This window comes from Colletotrichum tamarilloi, assembly GCF_030869305.1.
Source record: "Colletotrichum tamarilloi strain Tom-12 chromosome Unknown Scaffold_16.1, whole genome shotgun sequence".
Taxonomy (NCBI): Eukaryota; Fungi; Ascomycota; class Sordariomycetes; order Glomerellales; family Glomerellaceae; genus Colletotrichum; species Colletotrichum tamarilloi.
In genome coordinates, this window is record NW_026849399.1 from 405,559 (window position 1) to 423,150 (window position 17,592).

General features: G+C 53.5%; 5 protein-coding genes across 5 annotated transcripts; 1 reads left to right on the forward strand and 4 right to left on the reverse strand.

The window, feature by feature from the left end:
• Positions 1 to 61: 61 nt before the first annotated feature.
• Positions 62 to 1,978, reverse strand: CTAM01_06071 (uncharacterized protein; the record flags this gene model as incomplete). Its single annotated transcript, XM_060522101.1, has 6 exons — positions 62 to 768; positions 820 to 1,119; positions 1,170 to 1,233; positions 1,285 to 1,569; positions 1,630 to 1,834; positions 1,902 to 1,978. 6 exons carry the CDS (start codon positions 1,976 to 1,978, stop codon positions 62 to 64), a joined length of 1,638 nt encoding a protein of 545 aa, XP_060383291.1.
• A 1,218-nt stretch (positions 1,979 to 3,196) lies between these two features.
• CTAM01_06072 (uncharacterized protein) lies at positions 3,197 to 3,358 on the reverse strand (the record flags this gene model as incomplete). The annotated part of the gene is made up of 1 exon (XM_060522102.1): positions 3,197 to 3,358. The coding sequence occupies one exon, from the start codon at positions 3,356 to 3,358 to the stop codon at positions 3,197 to 3,199; it is 162 nt and encodes a 53-aa protein (XP_060383292.1).
• Positions 3,359 to 5,889: 2,531 nt separating this feature from the next.
• Positions 5,890 to 7,682, reverse strand: CTAM01_06073 (uncharacterized protein; the record flags this gene model as incomplete). The annotated part of the gene is made up of 2 exons (XM_060522103.1): positions 5,890 to 7,335; positions 7,575 to 7,682. 2 exons carry the CDS (start codon positions 7,680 to 7,682, stop codon positions 5,890 to 5,892), a joined length of 1,554 nt encoding a protein of 517 aa, XP_060383293.1.
• A 1,881-nt stretch (positions 7,683 to 9,563) lies between these two features.
• On the reverse strand, positions 9,564 to 9,746 carry CTAM01_06074 (uncharacterized protein; the record flags this gene model as incomplete). Its single annotated transcript, XM_060522104.1, has 1 exon — positions 9,564 to 9,746. The coding sequence occupies one exon, from the start codon at positions 9,744 to 9,746 to the stop codon at positions 9,564 to 9,566; it is 183 nt and encodes a 60-aa protein (XP_060383294.1).
• Positions 9,747 to 15,335: 5,589 nt separating this feature from the next.
• Positions 15,336 to 16,901, forward strand: CTAM01_06075 (triose-phosphate transporter; the record flags this gene model as incomplete). Its single annotated transcript, XM_060522105.1, has 4 exons — positions 15,336 to 15,599; positions 15,737 to 15,912; positions 16,055 to 16,277; positions 16,482 to 16,901. 4 exons carry the CDS (start codon positions 15,336 to 15,338, stop codon positions 16,899 to 16,901), a joined length of 1,083 nt encoding a protein of 360 aa, XP_060383295.1.
• Between the last annotated feature and the right edge of the window lie 691 nt (positions 16,902 to 17,592).

Here is a 17,592-nt window from a genome sequence, read left to right on the forward strand (position 1 = left end):
CAAAGCTATGCTACGAGGGAAGGGGGTATCTCAGCTCCGGACCATGCTACAACACCTAGCACTAGCTGCTCTCTGCTTCCAGAGCGCGCTTAGTGCCCTCCTTTGATGCCACATACTGATACACATTGGGGTCACCACCGGTTAACTTCAACAGATGACGCTCGTACGGCCCGAGGGGCTCCTCCACCAAGGTCCTCCCTCTGGGACTAGTAGGAGCGTTCTCCTTAGGGCCACAGTACTCCCAAACCCAGCGACCATCAGAGTCGGCGTCGGCAGGATGCTTCATACACTCTTGCTGATCCGACTTAGGTTCCCAGACTGGATGGTGCGGAACCGGGTCTTCATAAGCCGCATTCGAGTACACAAGCCGCCAATTCTTCTTCATAGCCGGGTTGTCCCACTCTCCAAGGTCATTCAACCCCAGGCCCTTGCAAGCCAGGCGGATACGGACCGATGAATGGATGCGCTCGTTCGTGTCCGTGAGGAAAGTAGCGGTTCGAGCATCCGTATGAGCATTGACTTGTTTGTACAAGCCAGGCGAGCGAATGATCTTTCCGGCCAAGGTGTAGAGAAGGTTCGAGGTCTTCTGAATAGAACCGAGACCCCAAGGCCGGAGGGGGTGGTTCTGGCCGTAGACGGGCTCCATTGCCCACTTGATGTTTTTGTCCTTGATTTGTGCCCTGTAAAAAGAATTGGACTGCTGCACGCAGCGTTCGAGTGCGAGATGGTTAAACTCGACACCAATGGATGCCAGCTGATCCATCATCCCTGGATCGCAATGTTAGGTATTGACCAGATACATCATGGAGGTAGACTTACAGGCAAGAGTGATGTTAGAAATTCCCTGATCGTTCCAGCCGCCACCGCAGTTTGAGTGGTTTCCCGGGAACCAGACTTGTCGAAGATCAGTCGTATGCCTATTAGCCTTAAGACGTTCCCAGACAGCTGGCTGAAAGGAATAGCGCGTCTCGTCGAGAGCCAGAGCCTGGAATGCGTGTTCGACTCTGTCAGACAGGCTCGTGTCCCAGAATCTAAACTCGCGGTTCGACGCGTAGATCCCAAGCTTGTTCAACCAGGCAATTTGAGGGATGCCCAGGCTACCGACAGTGTCCCAGACGGCTGTTTTTGGTGTCAGTTGTGGAGTTACACTAGGGTTGGGGGTTCCTTACCAACTGCTTTGACCTTGATGATATCCCCTTGGCCCTCATTCTGTTTGACACGGGTCATGCCGAGCTATGCAGGTTAGCATCTAGTACTCTTCATCACAGGGAACGTCGGCTTTACCTTTTCTAGCCTGGCCCTGTACACCTCCGCCGCCCCCTCACCCTTGGGTTTGTTGTCGAACGGCATCGTGGGGAACTCGTCGCGGTAGCGGTGGTTGTTCCAGTTCTCCATGTCTTTAAAGATGGGCCAAAAGTGCTCGACACCTTCACGGGTCAAGAGTCCCAGGTCGGAAATCATGCCAGCGACGGAACGAACAATGTAAGCGCCGCGAGAGAAGCCGACAAGGATGATCTCGTCGCCGTCGCAGTAGTTGGCGCACAGGAAGCTGTAAATGTTGCGAACTCGCTGTCGTGTATATTAGTACTTGTTCAACCCCCCTAATCAGATGGGAAAGGAGTCACGTACCTCTCCGAGACCGAGGCCGAAAGCACCGCCAGTAAGGGTGTCGAGGGTATTGCTGCCCGTGCCGACGCCAGACTCGTACTCGATGACTTGCATTCGACCATCGCTGCACCTCCGGCGAAAACACCTCGAGATGCGAGTCACATTTGAGGGAATCTGCAGCGACCCCTTGGGCTTGAGGAGCGTGGGCTTAACGTATGCACTCTCTCTATGGGGTTTCAGTCAGCAAACAAGATCAGTGATACCAAGCTGGGGAAATTGATTTAGTGACATACGAATTCATCCAGGTGCCGTCGCAGCACACGATCAGTCTCTTTGGAGAGTAGCTCATGTTAGTGGCTGGGGCGACCATGGCGAGCAGTAACCTGTCAGCAAGAAGAGGGAGGAGGACGGCGTTGTCTCGTAGGTTCTAGGTGTAGGTAACGAGAGGCGATGGGAGCAGAAGAACTGATGGAGATGAGGCGGTGAACGGAGGGATGGACGTCAAATCAGAGTAGAAGGGAGAAACGGGAGTCAAGGGGGGATTCCGGATCAGTTGCCGAGTGTTTTGGTTGAGCCTGGGTTTCTTTGAACGTTGAGTGGATATCGTGAGACTTGCAATCTTTACCTTCCCAGGAAGCAGAAGCGGATGCTCCCTTCTTTATAACAACAGGGGGGGCGAACTGTGGGAAGCGCAAAGTACCGAACAAGGCATGCGGGAGGCACAGAAGAGGCATGAGAAAACGGAGCTAGGGAATCCGTAAGGCTACCCTATGAGGAGCTGTCGGGGAGGCATTCGCGAGTGAGATCCGGGCATTCCAGAGAGAGAGACATGAACAAGAGCAAGAGGAAGGAACCTGGAAGCGCGCAGGCGCGCCCTTCTCTCGCATCGCTCGCTTCCATCCACCACAGTTGCCCACTTGCGCGAGAAGGGTGGGAGGGAAAACAGCCAAGAACGAGGCTGAAGTCTGACATTGGGAGCACAGAATAGGTAATAGGGAAGGACCAGGCAGGCGTTGCGGTGAGGGATGACTCTTGTGGCTGTTTGTTGAGCAAGAGCCCGGGGGCACAGCATTGCAGAAGAGAGGCGGGGCAAGAAACAGTCCAGGCACCAGAATAAGAGTTTGTAGCATCGAATACCTACCTTTGCGGCATTGGATGGTTCTTGCCGCCTTGATTGGTCGCCTTGCGGCTTACATCGTGTTTGAGCAGTGTACCTACCCTTGGGAAGGTATTTAGTACCTATGCAATGTAAGCGGGAAAGCGCAAATGTGGTGTTCTTGTCATCATTTGGGTGGATCGTGGGGGTGGGTGGTTGCACAGGGCAGGACTCGCTTGGCGGGGGCCGCCTTCCCATCATTGAGGACTCAATTTTCGGTGGCTTCTTGTGATTGGTGACACAGAGTTGCGGTAAGAGAAAAGGCATCTATTGGGTATCTCCGTTCAAGAACTTGAACGACAAAGACGAGTCTTGGAGTCACTTGCCGTGGAGGCGCTCAGCCTCGATGACATTACCAGTCACCTGCTCTCAAAGAATGGCTGAGAGGAACGAGTGTGAGCTCAGGGTAGTAATAGAGGAACAAACCCATCGTCAATTGGATGGGAAAGGGGGCTGCAATTGAATGGCAAAGCCTCCACAACGGACAATTTTAGGAATTTGCAGTCTCATTTGAGCCGCTTGCCATAGGTCAGCTTCTTCAATCGCTAAAGAGCTTATAGAAATGAGCAGGCGGGCAGTGCCGCACATCTGCATCTCGCTGAGCCATTGAAGAGAGGCGTCTGGGCATTGGCAAGGAAGAGACGGCACAGGGGAGAGCGACGGACTCTTGCCTCTTGGGGCAGGTGACTGGGAGGTTCATTTCCACCAGAGGCGACGAGCAGGCGAACCAATTGACTGCAGACGTCTTGGGAAAGGTACTAAGGCAACCGTTTTGAGGCTCTCGATCCAGGGAGTTTCATAACAAAATATGTCAACCGGGTTATGGAACTTCAATGGTATTGTTACTAGGTAGTTCACTGACATACAAATACAGTTGCACCAATTCGGACTAGACATATGTCGTGGGATGGGCATTATGTTAAACTGACTAGACAAGTGACGACAACAATGACAGAATCAGAGTTAAAAGGCACCACATTACCCGTCTGCCACTCACCATTCGGCAACTCTCAATCTTCCACAACCTTAGCTTCACGGGAAAGCCGTCGTGCATACCCCGCCAGAAATGACTGCATCAAGCATCAGTTGTAAGACCATACCCATCAACATCCGTCCATCCATCCATCCATCCAACCAGCCCAGCCCTACGATCGGGATCGCCCAGTCCCGCATCTCACCTCAGATTTCAGAACCACTCCCTGCTGTCCTAGACCAACCCTCATGAACCTCGTGATCGTCAATAGCGCACACTGCGAATGCCCGTCGTGAGACCCTGCCTCAAGATCAGACTTTGGAGCCGCATTAGACTATGCCGACGAAATGCGGGAGCGGGCATTCCGAGTAGTCATGATGGGATGAACCATCCAGCCTTGAACAACATCAGCCAGAGAACTCTACCAAGCACTCTGTTTTCTACAGGAAACACGTTCCGTCTTTCGAGTAACCGAATCAACGAAAATACGCACCAGCGCAAGTGCTCACGCAAAACATTCAGTAATCAACCACTCCCAAAAAGCCTCCGCCACACCCGTATCCCGTCTGACTGACCCTGCAGCCCAAACATCTCGAATGACTCCCGTCTTACCTACCCCTCCAGCAATGAACCTTACCTAGTCTCTCATCCAATCCACATCCGCCTTCTTTCCTCTCCCTTCCCAAATCCCTAACCTCCAAAATCTCCCGCACGAAGGCCGCCGAATTTCTCACGATGTAGAACGCATCCACTAGCACCCAACTACCCACCACTGGCCCCCACAATCACACGCAAAACCCACCCGTAACCCACCACGATGCTTACCTGGGGCAATTCTCCCCTCCAATGCCTTCATCAACTCGCCCAGATCGTCTAGTTGGTTAGGATGATACGTTGTGGTTCTTCTATACAGCGATCCGTGTTGACGGCGGTTCGAATCCGCCTCTGGGCAGTCGAAGCTGGTCCACCTGGACCAATTTCATTTTTTTCTCTTTTAAGTCTGCATCTCGAGAGTTTCTTTTTTTGGCTGCCCATCTTTCTTTCCTTCTTTTGCGTACATTCATGCTTAACTCAGTCGAGTCTCATCCCAAATCCAGCCTCACTACAAAACCTGTCTCACAATCAACCACTCCCTTTGATGCGTCGCAGCCTAAACCCGTCACATCACGAGACCTCTCAGGTAGCTAGATTCTCAAAGGACGCCAAAGTCTCAATCTCCAAAGGGTAATTAATACCTACCAAATCCGACCAAATACCCCAAGGGTGGGATTGGCCGCGACCCGGTTCGTCTTGGCAAGCCTCCGGACCACCGCCGCCACCGAAGAAACTTTCCAACGCCATCAGCCGCAACACACCAGGCTCCAACCAATCACGCCAAGAAAGTGACCCCAATACCATCCAAATTCGGAAGGAAAGGACACAAGGCCAGAATAAATAAATAAAGAACCTCAGCTACTACCTGCAAGGAGACCCGGAAAAACCTTAATTATCGAAAAACTAGAAACGCGCCATCTCATCATCCCGGGATAGTCATGTACCTACCTGCCCTCCTTCAGCTACTGCGAAACATTGCCGCTCAATAGTTTTCTTTTCAATCCCCAGCCCTACATCAGGTCCGAACAGTGGCGCGGCAGCGGAAGCAGGGAGAGGAAGAGTCAAACTTGACTTCACCTTGTCGGAGCAAGCCCGAGACTGCCAAGACTGTTGTTCTAGACACGTCCAGTCACCGGATAATCCATCAAAACACATTGAGCTAATGTCAAAGTTGGCATGTCTTAAATTTTGCCGCCCGTCGTTCTGACGGCGGTCTGTCTATTGCTTTTTGGTCGCTATGCTTTACGTACTCAAACACGATATCAGACATCGCTAAGATATGTGAATAAAAAAAATCAGGCACACAAACATGGTGGGTATTGCATCGTAGTATGCTCAGCGCAACATGCAAACCGGGCCGTTTCATTTTGTTGTAGTACGGATACTCTTGTTCCAGTACTGACTGCAAGCAGCTCTCATGCTGCGAATCTAGTGCAGGTGGTTCCCTTTGAACCTGCACTGTATTTTCCAGACCTCGTAAACCCAAGGTGCTCAAATATGCTCAAACCAAGTAACACGCGAGAAAATCCTCCCTTCCGCCTTCACGGAGAACCCTTACTTAATCTTCCCCAAACAAGATACCGTGGTGCTCTGCGCACAGCTGATCGAATCCCAGCCAATACACGGTCCCGTTGTCGTTGGCAGTGTCTGACCAGGCACCTCCATCGTTCTCCCGAATGTCCTTGGGATACGGGTGTGCGGGATACCACACTCGGCCGTCAATCAGCTCAGGCATATAATGTTCCTCCTGCTGGAACCAGTTGATAGCGGAACGGATCAGGGAGCGGCCGTAGGGGAAGAACCACATGCGAGGCCAGAACACGTCCAAGGCTCCCTTCTCTCCGGTGACGTGCAGCAGCGGGAACGTCTGCTTGGTCACAATGTTGGCGCCGAATTCGGACTTGCGGATCAGCTCGTTCACCGTCGCGCCCATCGTTTCGTCCTCGGTTGTGTTGAAGATGCGCTTAAGCGACTTCATGCCGTCCGCTTGCATATGCAAGCTCCAAGGCACAAAGGTGGAACTGTTGCGATAGTTTTGTGAGATTTCGACCGAGTACAGGGGGCGGTCAAATTTGCGCCAGTTCACCCACTCGCCGTAGCCAGCCCATGTCTGGAACATCAGACTCCAATAGTCCATGGCGATGTGGAAGTTGTAGCTGTACGCGGGCTCCAATTCGGGAACCCAGCCGTCTTCCGGAGGCAGCATGACAGCGGCATCGGGATTTTCTTCCTTTTGCATCTGTATTCTCTCAAGCTCCTGCAAACCCCAGACGTCGCTCATGTAGAACTGGTCGCTCTCTCTGAACTCGTATTCCGGGTCGTACACTTCGTTTATTAGGTCGAGAGTGGCTCGGAACATCTCGCGGACCTCCTTGATGGGACCAATAATGGTGCCGCTGTTGAGCCATCGGGGGTGGTTGAAGGCCATATCCTCGCCAGTATTCGTGAGAGGGCCGAACTCGTGGCCGTCCATGTTGGGCACCGGAGGGACCGCCCAGCAAGCCGGACGCCGCCAGTCCACGGGCCAGCAGACCTTGTCCGCGCCGAAGAAGATATGTCGGCCCATCGGACCAGCCAGACTCTGGGCCCTCTCGGGTCCCAGCTGCTGGATGATTCGCTCGTCTTCCTTGGCCGCTGCCTTGAAATATCTCTCAATCAAGACATCGGGGCCAAACTGGAGAAGGACGTCATAGCCATCAATCATCATGAAGAGATCGTCGTTGCTGGATTCGGGCAAGTCTTCGAGGTACTTGGTGACGACGCGGATCTTGGCCAAGTGGGACAGAGCAGCATCGTTTTCGCCGGTGCCGTTCCATCCTGCAATGACTGGCGCGCCGAAGCGGTTGGCGGTAGATGAAACGAGGGCGCGGCAGAACTGCAAGTTCGGGGCGCTGGCGGCGATCAGGAAATGGAAACGGCCGGTGCCTGCGCGGGCGGGTTTGGCCCCCTTGGTGGATGGCGCGGAGGATTTACTTCCGGTGGGGAGAGAAGCTGAGATGTCGGACTGTGGGAGGAGGCCATTGTCAGTACAAATGTCAAGCGCAAACAGCTACAACGGGTGTCTCAGAGTCCCGCATCGAGGAGTTCGGTCGAAGTTTCAGCCCAAGTCGGCACGTGGGTGCGCATTCTTCCTTTCCTGGGGGAAAAACTGCCCCAGTAGACGGGGGGCTTGCGACGGCGATCAAAAAACGACAAGAAGTTTGAAGTAACGACAGGAAACAAAAAAGAAGGAAAGAAGCTTACCCAGCTTAGGTTCTCCGGGTAGAGGGACTGTGAGAAGATGAGAAGCGCCGAAACGATGACGAAAGCGGCCAGCAGAACGAGTCTGCGGCCTTTCAGAGCCATCAACATGGGTGCGACTCGGGTTTCATTTAGCTGCCGGATTGGCTTGAGATCCAGGTTGGGCGATTTTGGGGGGTTGACAAGCGGGCAAGCGGGCTAGTGCAGTGCAGTGCAATGTTGGTTTGCGACGGCGGCGATGAAGCGATATCCACGAGAGAGAGAAGAGGTCGAGCGTGCAACTTGGGGTATTAGAAAGACGGTAACGAACCAAATGAACACCTAAGGGCCGGCAGTAACGAGAGTAAGGAAGGAAAGTAGAGAAGAATATGCACACTCCCAGGACTCGAGGATCGTCGTCGTTGTTAAGGGGTTGGAGGGTAAAAGAAAGAGAAGGGAAAGAAATGAGTGGAAGAGGTCGACAGTGGCAAGAAATGCTAGGTGACAGATGGCGGATGGAGATGGGCGGGGAGTTTTTTTCCCCTTGGGTTCAGGTTGAGGGCCAGGAATTGCCAAGGCCAAGTGCCAAAGTCAGTATGTCCAAGAGCTGTCAGGCCAGAGGAACAGGAGACGCCCGTTGCCGCTGAGAATGCTCCTTTCTTCCCACCCTCGTGGTCGAACCCCTTGGTCTCGGTATCGTCTACTTTTGTCTTGGTGTGCTGCTCTTCTCGGTAAAGACAGGCGTGTGGGTGGTCATGTGTCGACGCGGAAGAGAGATGGAGAGAGACACAGGCTGTCGACCGATACGGCTGTGACTTGAGCCGCACTGAAGTTTGAGTTGGTGAATTCCAGTTCAGGTACCTCTGGATCCTTGGGACAGATACGGGTAGTGGACTAGACTCCGAGAACGTCGATAGTCCTTTCGAGTCCGGGGAAGCAGCGGCGGAAAGGAAATTGGAAGCAGGGTCTGGCTAAGTGGACCAGCTGCACGGGATGATTCGCCCAAGATTGGATTGGACGAGCGGGAGTCTCGAGGGGGAAGGAAGAGGTCAAAAAAGAAGAATTGTAATAATACAGGACGGAATAAAAGGGAGGATTAGGGAAGAAGGAAGGACAGACCCGGAGTGACGACGACTCGGAGGAGCCAAGATTGAGCTAAGACCAAGGTACTTTTTGGTGGTCGATGACCACTGCACATCAGGTATCAAAGTATCCATAAGGTAACGGTAGTCAGGGCAGGTACGGATATTGGATTGTTATTGTTGCTGCTGCTGCTGCTGATGCGGCGGTGCGGGCGGTGTCCCAAATGATTACCTTACGATGTACCTCTTGTTCAGCGCATGGCAGGAAGGAAGGGATGGGTGGGCGGCACTAAGAGAGGAGGGCGTCGGAGCGGGAAGCAGCCACGCAGCCCCATGTGAGGTGCGGAAGGAGCAGGGAGCCGCTGGTGAAGGTGCGGTGCAGGTGCGAAGAAAGGCACTAATGCGAGGTACCTTCCTCGGATAGCAATTAGGGGGAGGCAATGTCCAGCGTGGCGTAGCGGGCGGGACGCCGGGACTGGCGGAGAGGGAGAGGTCATCTCACCGTCCGCCTTCCAACACTCCCCATGGAAGTTCCAGGTGCTATTTGGTTCATCAGGTCGGGTACATGTTAATCAGCTTGACCGGCACATCAATCTCCTTTCTCATGGCACGCATGTTTTGAAGAGTTGATAGACAGAGGGAGTCCCTGGCGTCCTGAGCGATGCGAGGAGAGGGACACGCACACAGACGTCTCAAAGTTGCCGTCCCGCCCAGACACTCACACACACTTTAGCGGTGGACGTCGCGGTGTCGCATGGCATGGGCTAGGCTTGTCATTGTTCTGTGTACGTCGGTACGCCAGTACGCGTGTTAGGAAATAGCCTACTGGGTCCAGTCGTGGGCACCCAAGGATCTTGGGACCATCGGAATATCAAGCCATGGGGAGGCACGGAGGGGGGGCGCTGACAAGGGCCGGATGGCATTGGCTAGCTCAGGGCCCGGCTGACGGTGACGGTCTGATGTTGGTGGTTCGGTGGGTGAGGTGGGTGATGACCCAAGATATCAGACTTGCCGTGTCGTCCGGCTTGGATGCTTGGTATCGCCGCATCGGTGCCGCATCGGTGACGGTTGAGACCTTAGCCGTGCTGCCTCTTGTCTTGTCTGCAGCCAGCATGGCGGGACTTGATTGACTGATTGACTGACTGCCTGCCTTAGCTCAGCAGTCTGCAGCTGTTTGTGCTACCTGCAAATACGCACAGAAGTTTTCCAAAGTCGTACACGGGAATACCCCGTACTGCTCTTCGTTAGAGTCAGACTCAGACACAGTGACAGACCACCCTCGTCCCTGGTGGCCTTTGGCTTGGCGCATTGCTTTATTCTCCTACCTTGCATCGCCGCTTGCCTTACGCACGGCAGTCGACAGGGAGCAAGCAACATGTTCTATTGCCAGAAAGACTCGCGGCTTTTTCATAGAGCTGGAGTTGAGCACTTGGGGCAAGCCGCGAAAGGGAGGGCGCACTGTCCACTACACAGTACCTCCCGCCGTCAATTGTGGCTGTCCCGGAAGAGCCGTTGCCAGTTGACCAGTTTTAGCACGGTAACTAAGTGTGTAACACCGCTCCCGCCAAGAGAGGCCGCGGCAGAGTGGCTAAATTTCCATGTTGTCTGAGATGGGCTACCGACCGTTGCAGACGCCACCGTCCTCGTCGATTCGTCCGTTGTGCTCCCTTAGTGCTTGGAGAGTCTTGGGGTCTTGGAGTACCTACCTATCGTAAGCAGGTATTGTCGGTACCTTACCTGTTATGCTCTTACTTCTCTCTGGGTCGATACATTGCACGTTGTGCGCCGCATCGTGGATGGATACCTACTCTGTCCTGGCTAGACGTTGATGATCTGAAATAGAGGCTGTAAATTGTGAGCGGCATTTGTATCTCCACGATGGTTTCATTGTGTGAATCTACCTGGCGCAAGAAGCGAAACTGTGGGTTTCCAATGGGAAAGAGATAAGATGCGAATTGCGTGCTGAGGTAAGCGGGGCCATGTTAATCTGCGATTCTGCGCAGTTGCACCTTCCGTCAGTGACCTCACAACGAAGAAAATAGAAAGATGACATAATGGCCCATGATACGTACTTTTTTACATCGAACTGGAAGTGTTCCCGCCGCCATCCTGAGGTCACACTGTCTCCACCGCATCCCGTCCGTTCCCCTTTTCCACTCCCACGGCGCAGCCACAATCCTCCTCCACCTCAGTGTTCTCTGCTGCAATTGCTGTCATGAGCCCCAGTGTCTTGGTTTGACGTGCTACTTGTGCTGGAGCTGGTGCTGGTGCCATGCTTGGCTCGACCATACGCAGTTGGGTACCTACGACCTCCTACTGAGCTTTGCTTCTTGGTCCTCATTTCCCGCCCTGCATCTCTCCTCAGCCAGTCGCATCCAATGTCTTTGAAGTGTCAAGGCTGCTTCCCGCTCGGTTTTCCTTTGGTTTGCTTGCAGCACCTCGCGGCTTGGCTCTGCAGCCGTCCCTTATTTGCTGTCATCAACCATCACCCTCTCCACCGAGCTTCCACCGTTCCGCTCCTCCCTCCCCTAAAAAAGCCAAGGGAGGGAACCAAACCCAAAATATGAAGGAAAAAAGGCTGGGCATCGCCAGACTTCGGATTCATCGGCTTCTCTTTCTTGTCAGCACACTGCAGCAAATCAAATTGCGCCCAGCTGATCAGCCAACTCAATAATCCGAACACAGTATGTGCAGGGCAGCCTCCTCCTCCCCCTCCGTGCAGCAGCTGCAGGGCCACAGACAAGAGAGTAAGAGAAACATGAGACAGGCATCGCCATGCTGCCACGCGCACGTCTTTCTGCTGGAGCCCTGCCTAACACTTATCCCTCACCTAAAGCTAGAGTGAGACCTGCCAAATAAACCTCCCGTGCCATGACAGAACACACGGTAGGGTACTTACTGATGATATCAATGGGCCGAAACCTGTGAGCAGCCGCAGACAGAAGACGAAGTATCCAGATAGATTGCCTTCGGTAACTACTGCTCTTCAGACTTCTCCGACAGCCCCTACATCATTACGGAGTATTCAACCTTTCGGCTCGCTCGCTCGCATCTCATCAAGCTAGATTTTCCTCCTTGGATGCTGGACCCTGCCTAGAGCCGCATTTAAATGAGATCGGCCAGTGATAATGACTCTCTTACCCACGCGCTAAGGAACGTATGTATACCTGAGTATTCGTACCGAGCACACAGAGCACTAGAGTCGCTTTACCCCCACTTTTCCGCCTGCTTTTTTGTTTTTGGCTTTTTTCTTGATATGAAGAAGGGACGACAGCTGGAGTCTTGGAGAGTCAGTCTCCAAAGTCTGTTTAGAAAGCTCGGGCATGCGCAAGCCTTGTAGCTTAGGTAGCTTTACGGGAATACCTAAGTAAGTTACGTAGGGTCTGAGGCTTTTTAGATCAAGAATTGATAACAACGCGACAAGATGCGGATTGCCAATCATGCACCAGCAGCAGCGGCCGCTCAACTGGAATCAATCACTCTGTGGAATTTCTCCAAGTGATCCCACATAGATAAAAACCAGACTTTGAGACATCAACAAGACCCGCCGCCTAAACGCAATTAAACGTGTTCTAGAGCTTGATGGACTGATCCAGCTTTTGCCAGTGATCACTGATGCTCCCAGACTCACCTTAGCTAACTCGAGCTTGCTCGCCAGCTAAGGTAGGTGTGCTCCAAAAAATGCTTCCATTCCACTTTATCCAGGTTTCTTCATGATTGATCCCGCCGAACCCCGGCGGGGCACAGTCCCACGCAATTGGCCAACCTGGTGGCAGGTATTTGCCTTTTCCATCCCACCCCTTCTTGTTGATGTTCTCCCAAGTTCCGTACTCCAGTAGGTACCTACCGTCCCCCCGGTCTGCCAGAGATAATAGCTGCCCTTCCTCCAATTGAACCACATCCCCGGTCTCTCATCCCGCAATTACACTGTATCTGGCTCCTCTCCTTTATTAACTGGCCCCGTTTCGCTAGGTACTTGGCCATAGGATTCTTGTGGTTCCCCCTTCCCCCTTCCCCCTTCCCCCTTCCCTTGCCGTCCGGCCGCACCAGGATGAATCAGGGCCCCAGGCTTACGCGGCTGCCAAGGGTGGTTATGAGGGGCGCTCTTTTCTTCCCAAGACAAAGCTCAACTTCGGACGCAAAATCCCACCCGCCACCGCACTGTACGAAAGTACATCCCACCGCATCTTTGGCCCGTCGGGCTTGTTCATCCCGCCCACCAGTCACAGAGCTCTATCCGTACGGTACCTACCACAGGTTGAGTGACTTTCACTCTTTCCCAGACCCGCGAGACCCTCCAACCACCCCCGCCAGTCTCCAGACTAGAAATGAGGATAGATGACGATGATGACCTGGCAGCCACTGATCGATGATGGAGAACTGCACCCCGAAGCCCTGTCGCCCCCATCTAAACCACCACCACCACCTCATCCAAAGTGAGTTAGAGCGCACTCATACCATTGTATAGGTAATCAACCCGTGAGAGCAGAGGATCCCGAATGGGAAACACGGCGGCATCCGCTCTGCTTTATGTAGAGCAGCCGCCAGCACGCTGTAAAACGAAGCGGCGTCACGGTGAGCCGGCCAGTAGGTAGGACACTGCACTGGAGTCTGGTGAGAGAGCCCGGCTACTAGCTGCCGTTTAGCTCAAACGGGCGGGCAGATTTCACGCACAATGTACATCACACACACGACGCCGGCGGCGGCCCATCACCACCAGCGCCAGCGTTAGCACCAAAACGACAGCGACAGCGCGATCGACTACGAGAGGCCGTTCGAGAACGATGGGGTCGCATCGAGACTAGAGCAAGCCGAACCGGCCAGATTTTGCCGATGTAATTATCCCCAAACGCGCAAGCCTAGGTTTGATAGGCGGATTGGACATTCAGGCTTTTGAGTTCTGTTGTATGAAATGTGAGAAAAAGCGTTGCGTACGTGAGCGTGTCCACGACGCCTTCTGTCCACTATTGAGTATCGCCTCGTGACAGAAGATGCCGTATCGCCCGTGGCCGTGGCTGAGTCCTGCTTTCGCTCCCTTTACTGTGGTAGACACGTCGTAAGCTCTCCCATATAAGGGCGGGGGCGATAAAGCGATAAAGCCAAAGTGTATGAGATGAGAAGCCGTGATGCCGGGTTTCGTTTCCATTCAATAGACTCGGGAGAAACCCAGACAGATCTGAGAGACCCCTTACTGCGCACCTGCACTGCTACTCTACGTACGGATAGTGGCGGAGGATCAAGTCTTGTTTCTGGCTTTTTCCTTTTTTTTTTCTTGCTGTCTCGATGTGGTGTGCTCTCCTGATCTCCGAGCCTCGAAGTACCCTTACTGTTTGAGGAAGCTCCCTTGGGTTAGCCAGACCAGCCCAGGTACGTGTGTAATTTATCGTGTGCCGGGGCCGGGAGATGGTTGTAAGTCACCAGCTCACCCACTCAGCCCACTTACTCATTCGCTCAATCATTTACTCACTCATGTCATTCTCATTCAATCACCATTGGAGGATGCATCTAATGTTTATTGTTGGAAAGTATTCCGAGTGAGAGTCTGGCAGTCTGGAATCCGTACTTCATCTCTTGTACACCGTAACGGCAAATGAACAAGAAGGGGGCTCGAAAAAAGGAGGACTGGCAGTGAGCAATGCCGCCAGCCGAAACGTCATTGATGCCAAGCGCGGAAGCGAGAAAGATGCCCGTTTGAGTATCTCGGCATCCTCTGCTTCCTCTTCTTGTCCTTCCACCCCGGTGGGTCATGTCTCCTCTGCCATGATCCATCCCTCCCTCCCCTCTCCACCCTGTGCCTGTCCTCAATCCCGTGTGTTCACTCTCTGAGATAGTCAGTCTCCGTACCGTGCTTCCCACTCCTATTCCCACCCTCACTCCCGTCCGTCCTTCACCTGGGCTACCTGTCTTGCCGTGTGCCCGTCTCACCACTCACTTCACTCCCCCATTCCTTTTCTCTCCACACGTCCTTTCAACCCTTCCGGTTCCTGTCGTTCCCTTTTCTAAAAACTTACCTTAATCCTGCCCTGCCCCCCTGTTCCCAGACCCTTTCTGAATACATTGCTGCGTCGGATTTAGCTGACGCCTCGCAAAGCCCGCGATCCGAAGTCTTGGGTTCATCTACAGCCTGTTCCACTGAGCAAACGCCCTTGCCTTGTGCCTTGTACCTCCCGTCTCTACTATCCGCCCCCCAATTACCACACCTCACACCTCATCTACCTCCCTCCATCTATCCAGGTCCCTATTTTCTTTTATTCCTTCTTCCTTCATTCATATTGTCAACCACACACTCCTTCGATCGCTCTGCCTCTCTCGTTTGGACCTTTTCTCTCTTTTATTTACACTTTGTCCGCATCGTCCGCAGCCGTTCCTCCATTCGTCGCTTTTTAGTCCGATATTTTTTAAGCTCGACTACCTGACGCACGCCCGTTTGCCGCCCAAATCCCCCCGCCCGCTCGGGACCGATCTACGTCGTGAAACCAGGACAGTCGTCAGCTTTCTCGACTTAAACCCCCCCTAAGCGACAGGGAACTTGTGGACGAACACACGGTCTCTAAACAAATAAACGAAAGAGGATTCCAACACCTTGCGACGAAAACGTGGAAAACCCAAAAGGCTCAACCTCTTTCTCAACAACGATCCAAACGCCAAAAACCCACCACTTCCCACACCCTACCGTTCCGACGACGAACCCTTTTTGGAAGCAATGGCGGAATCCAGCAACCTCAAGAACGAGGCTCGACGGAGCGAGGAGGGCCACGGCCTCCTCAACGGCGATGAGAAGCGAATCGAAGAGAGCTACGATCTCGAAGCCAACAGCACTGCAGCCACCGAACAACAAGCCAACGCCGACAGAGTCCGCAACCCCGTCGAGTACACCATCTCACCTCAGGTCAAGTTTGGCTGGTTGAGCGCCTATTTCATGTTCAGCTTGGTTTTGACCCTCTACAACAAGTTGATTCTCGGAGCGGTATGTACATTGCCTCTATCATTGCATGCGTGAGCTCCGAATTCTCATCAATATCGTTGAGAAAACGAATGAGCAGCGATGAAATGATGGGGAAAAAAGCACCCTTTCCGATGAGCTTCCTCTAACTTTCATTCTAGTTCCCCTTCCCGTGGCTTCTCACCTCACTTCACGCCACGTGCGCGAGTTTGGGTTGCTACTGCTTGCTGCAATGCGGCTACTTCACCATGTCCCATCTGGGACGCCGCGAAAACCTCATTCTCCTCGCCTTCAGCTTGCTTTTCACCACCAACATCGCCGTGTCGAACCTGTCACTGTAAGTAACCAAAATCCTTCCTCTTTGGGCCTGTTCTGTGCTGCGCCGCATGATGGTGCGCATTCCGCCCGCACCTCCGCCGCCGCCGGAAGGGGCGGAACCCGAATAACTTGACGAGCAATCATGCTAATTCGCTGCGCAGTGCCATGGTCTCCGTGCCATTCTACCAGGTCCTCCGAACTACCGTCCCCGTGTTCACGGTTCTCATCTACCGCGTTGTCTTTGGTCGCACTTATGAGAACATGACCTACCTGACGCTGGTTCCCATCATGATTGGTGCTGCTCTGACCACGATTGGCGAGTACACTTTCACCGACCTGGGCTTCCTGCTCACCTTTGCGGGCGTGGTGCTTGCTGCGGTCAAGGTACGTTATTTTGGGTTTGCTCATCTCCCGTCCATCATCCGAAATACAACGCTTTGTCGAGTTTGCGGAGAGTGGTCCCGGCGACTCCAATTGGGTCCGCCATCTCCGCCCTCTGCGCCCTCTGAAACTCAGCCAGCAAACCTTCGTCCCATTTACAGTGCTACTATCAATGCATTTTACAGTTACTAACGAACATGTTAACAGACCGTCGCTACCAACCGCATTATGACCGGCCCCCTGGCCCTCCCCGCTATGGAGGTCCTGCTGCGCATGTCGCCCTTTGCGGCTATGCAATCTTTGGCCTGCGCCATCGCCGCCGGCGAGCTCGGAAACCTCAACACCATGCGCGTGGAGGGTAACATCAGCCTCGCCACCCTTATCGCTCTCCTCGGTAACGGAATCCTCGCATTCGCCCTCAACGTTGCCTCTTTCCAGACGAACAAGGTCGCCGGTGCCCTGACGATGAGCATCTGCGGTAACCTGAAGCAATGCCTGACGGTTGGCCTCGGCATTATCGCCTTTGGCGTCGAAGTCCACCTCTTCAACGGCTCCGGCATGATCCTCACCATGATTGGTGCTGCGTGGTACAGCAAGGTCGAGCTCGACCGCAGAGCCCGCAAATAAACTGGCTCACATGGATTGGCGAGCTGCGCATTTCATACTGCGCGTGTAACGAATATCAGTAACGGCCGAATATCATATAGAACCGGGCGCAGGCAAAGCCGGGTCAGCCTGTGAGGGTGTTGGGGTGTATCGGGAAGGCTTCTGGTTGTATCAACCACCGGAGCCGCGGTCGACGCCGTCCAACAGCCACGGAGCTACGGGACAGGGCAAGACGATCTGCCGCACATCGTGGCGTCGGGAAACCCGCATGGGTTAGGGCGGCGCCGGCGGAAGCCAATCAAAGCTGGCCGTCCAAAAAAGCCGGTATCGCTTCCGCCTGCTTCCCCCCTTTCCGCTAGGGAGTTCCTTGCCGACGCACCGCACTCTGGACAAGATGATGCCGCGTGTAAGATGGAGGAGCCGAGTGCACCAACGAAACAGAAGCATGCATGCCGTGGGCCATAGGGTTCGCGCATCGATTTATACCCTTCGCATGGAGTAAAGGAAACGGGCATAAACACGGGATGTTTTCATCAAAAAGGGCTAGGGAAAAGACTTCATTTGTCCTCTAGAAACCCTGGGCTTTTTTTTTCTTTTTTTTTTCTTCTTTTTTTTTTCTTCATTCACTTCTCAATTTACCGTCAGGTAATAATACAAACATTCAAAAAATGATCTTAACCAATGTTCCCCATACGTTTTCGTTTATGAGAGG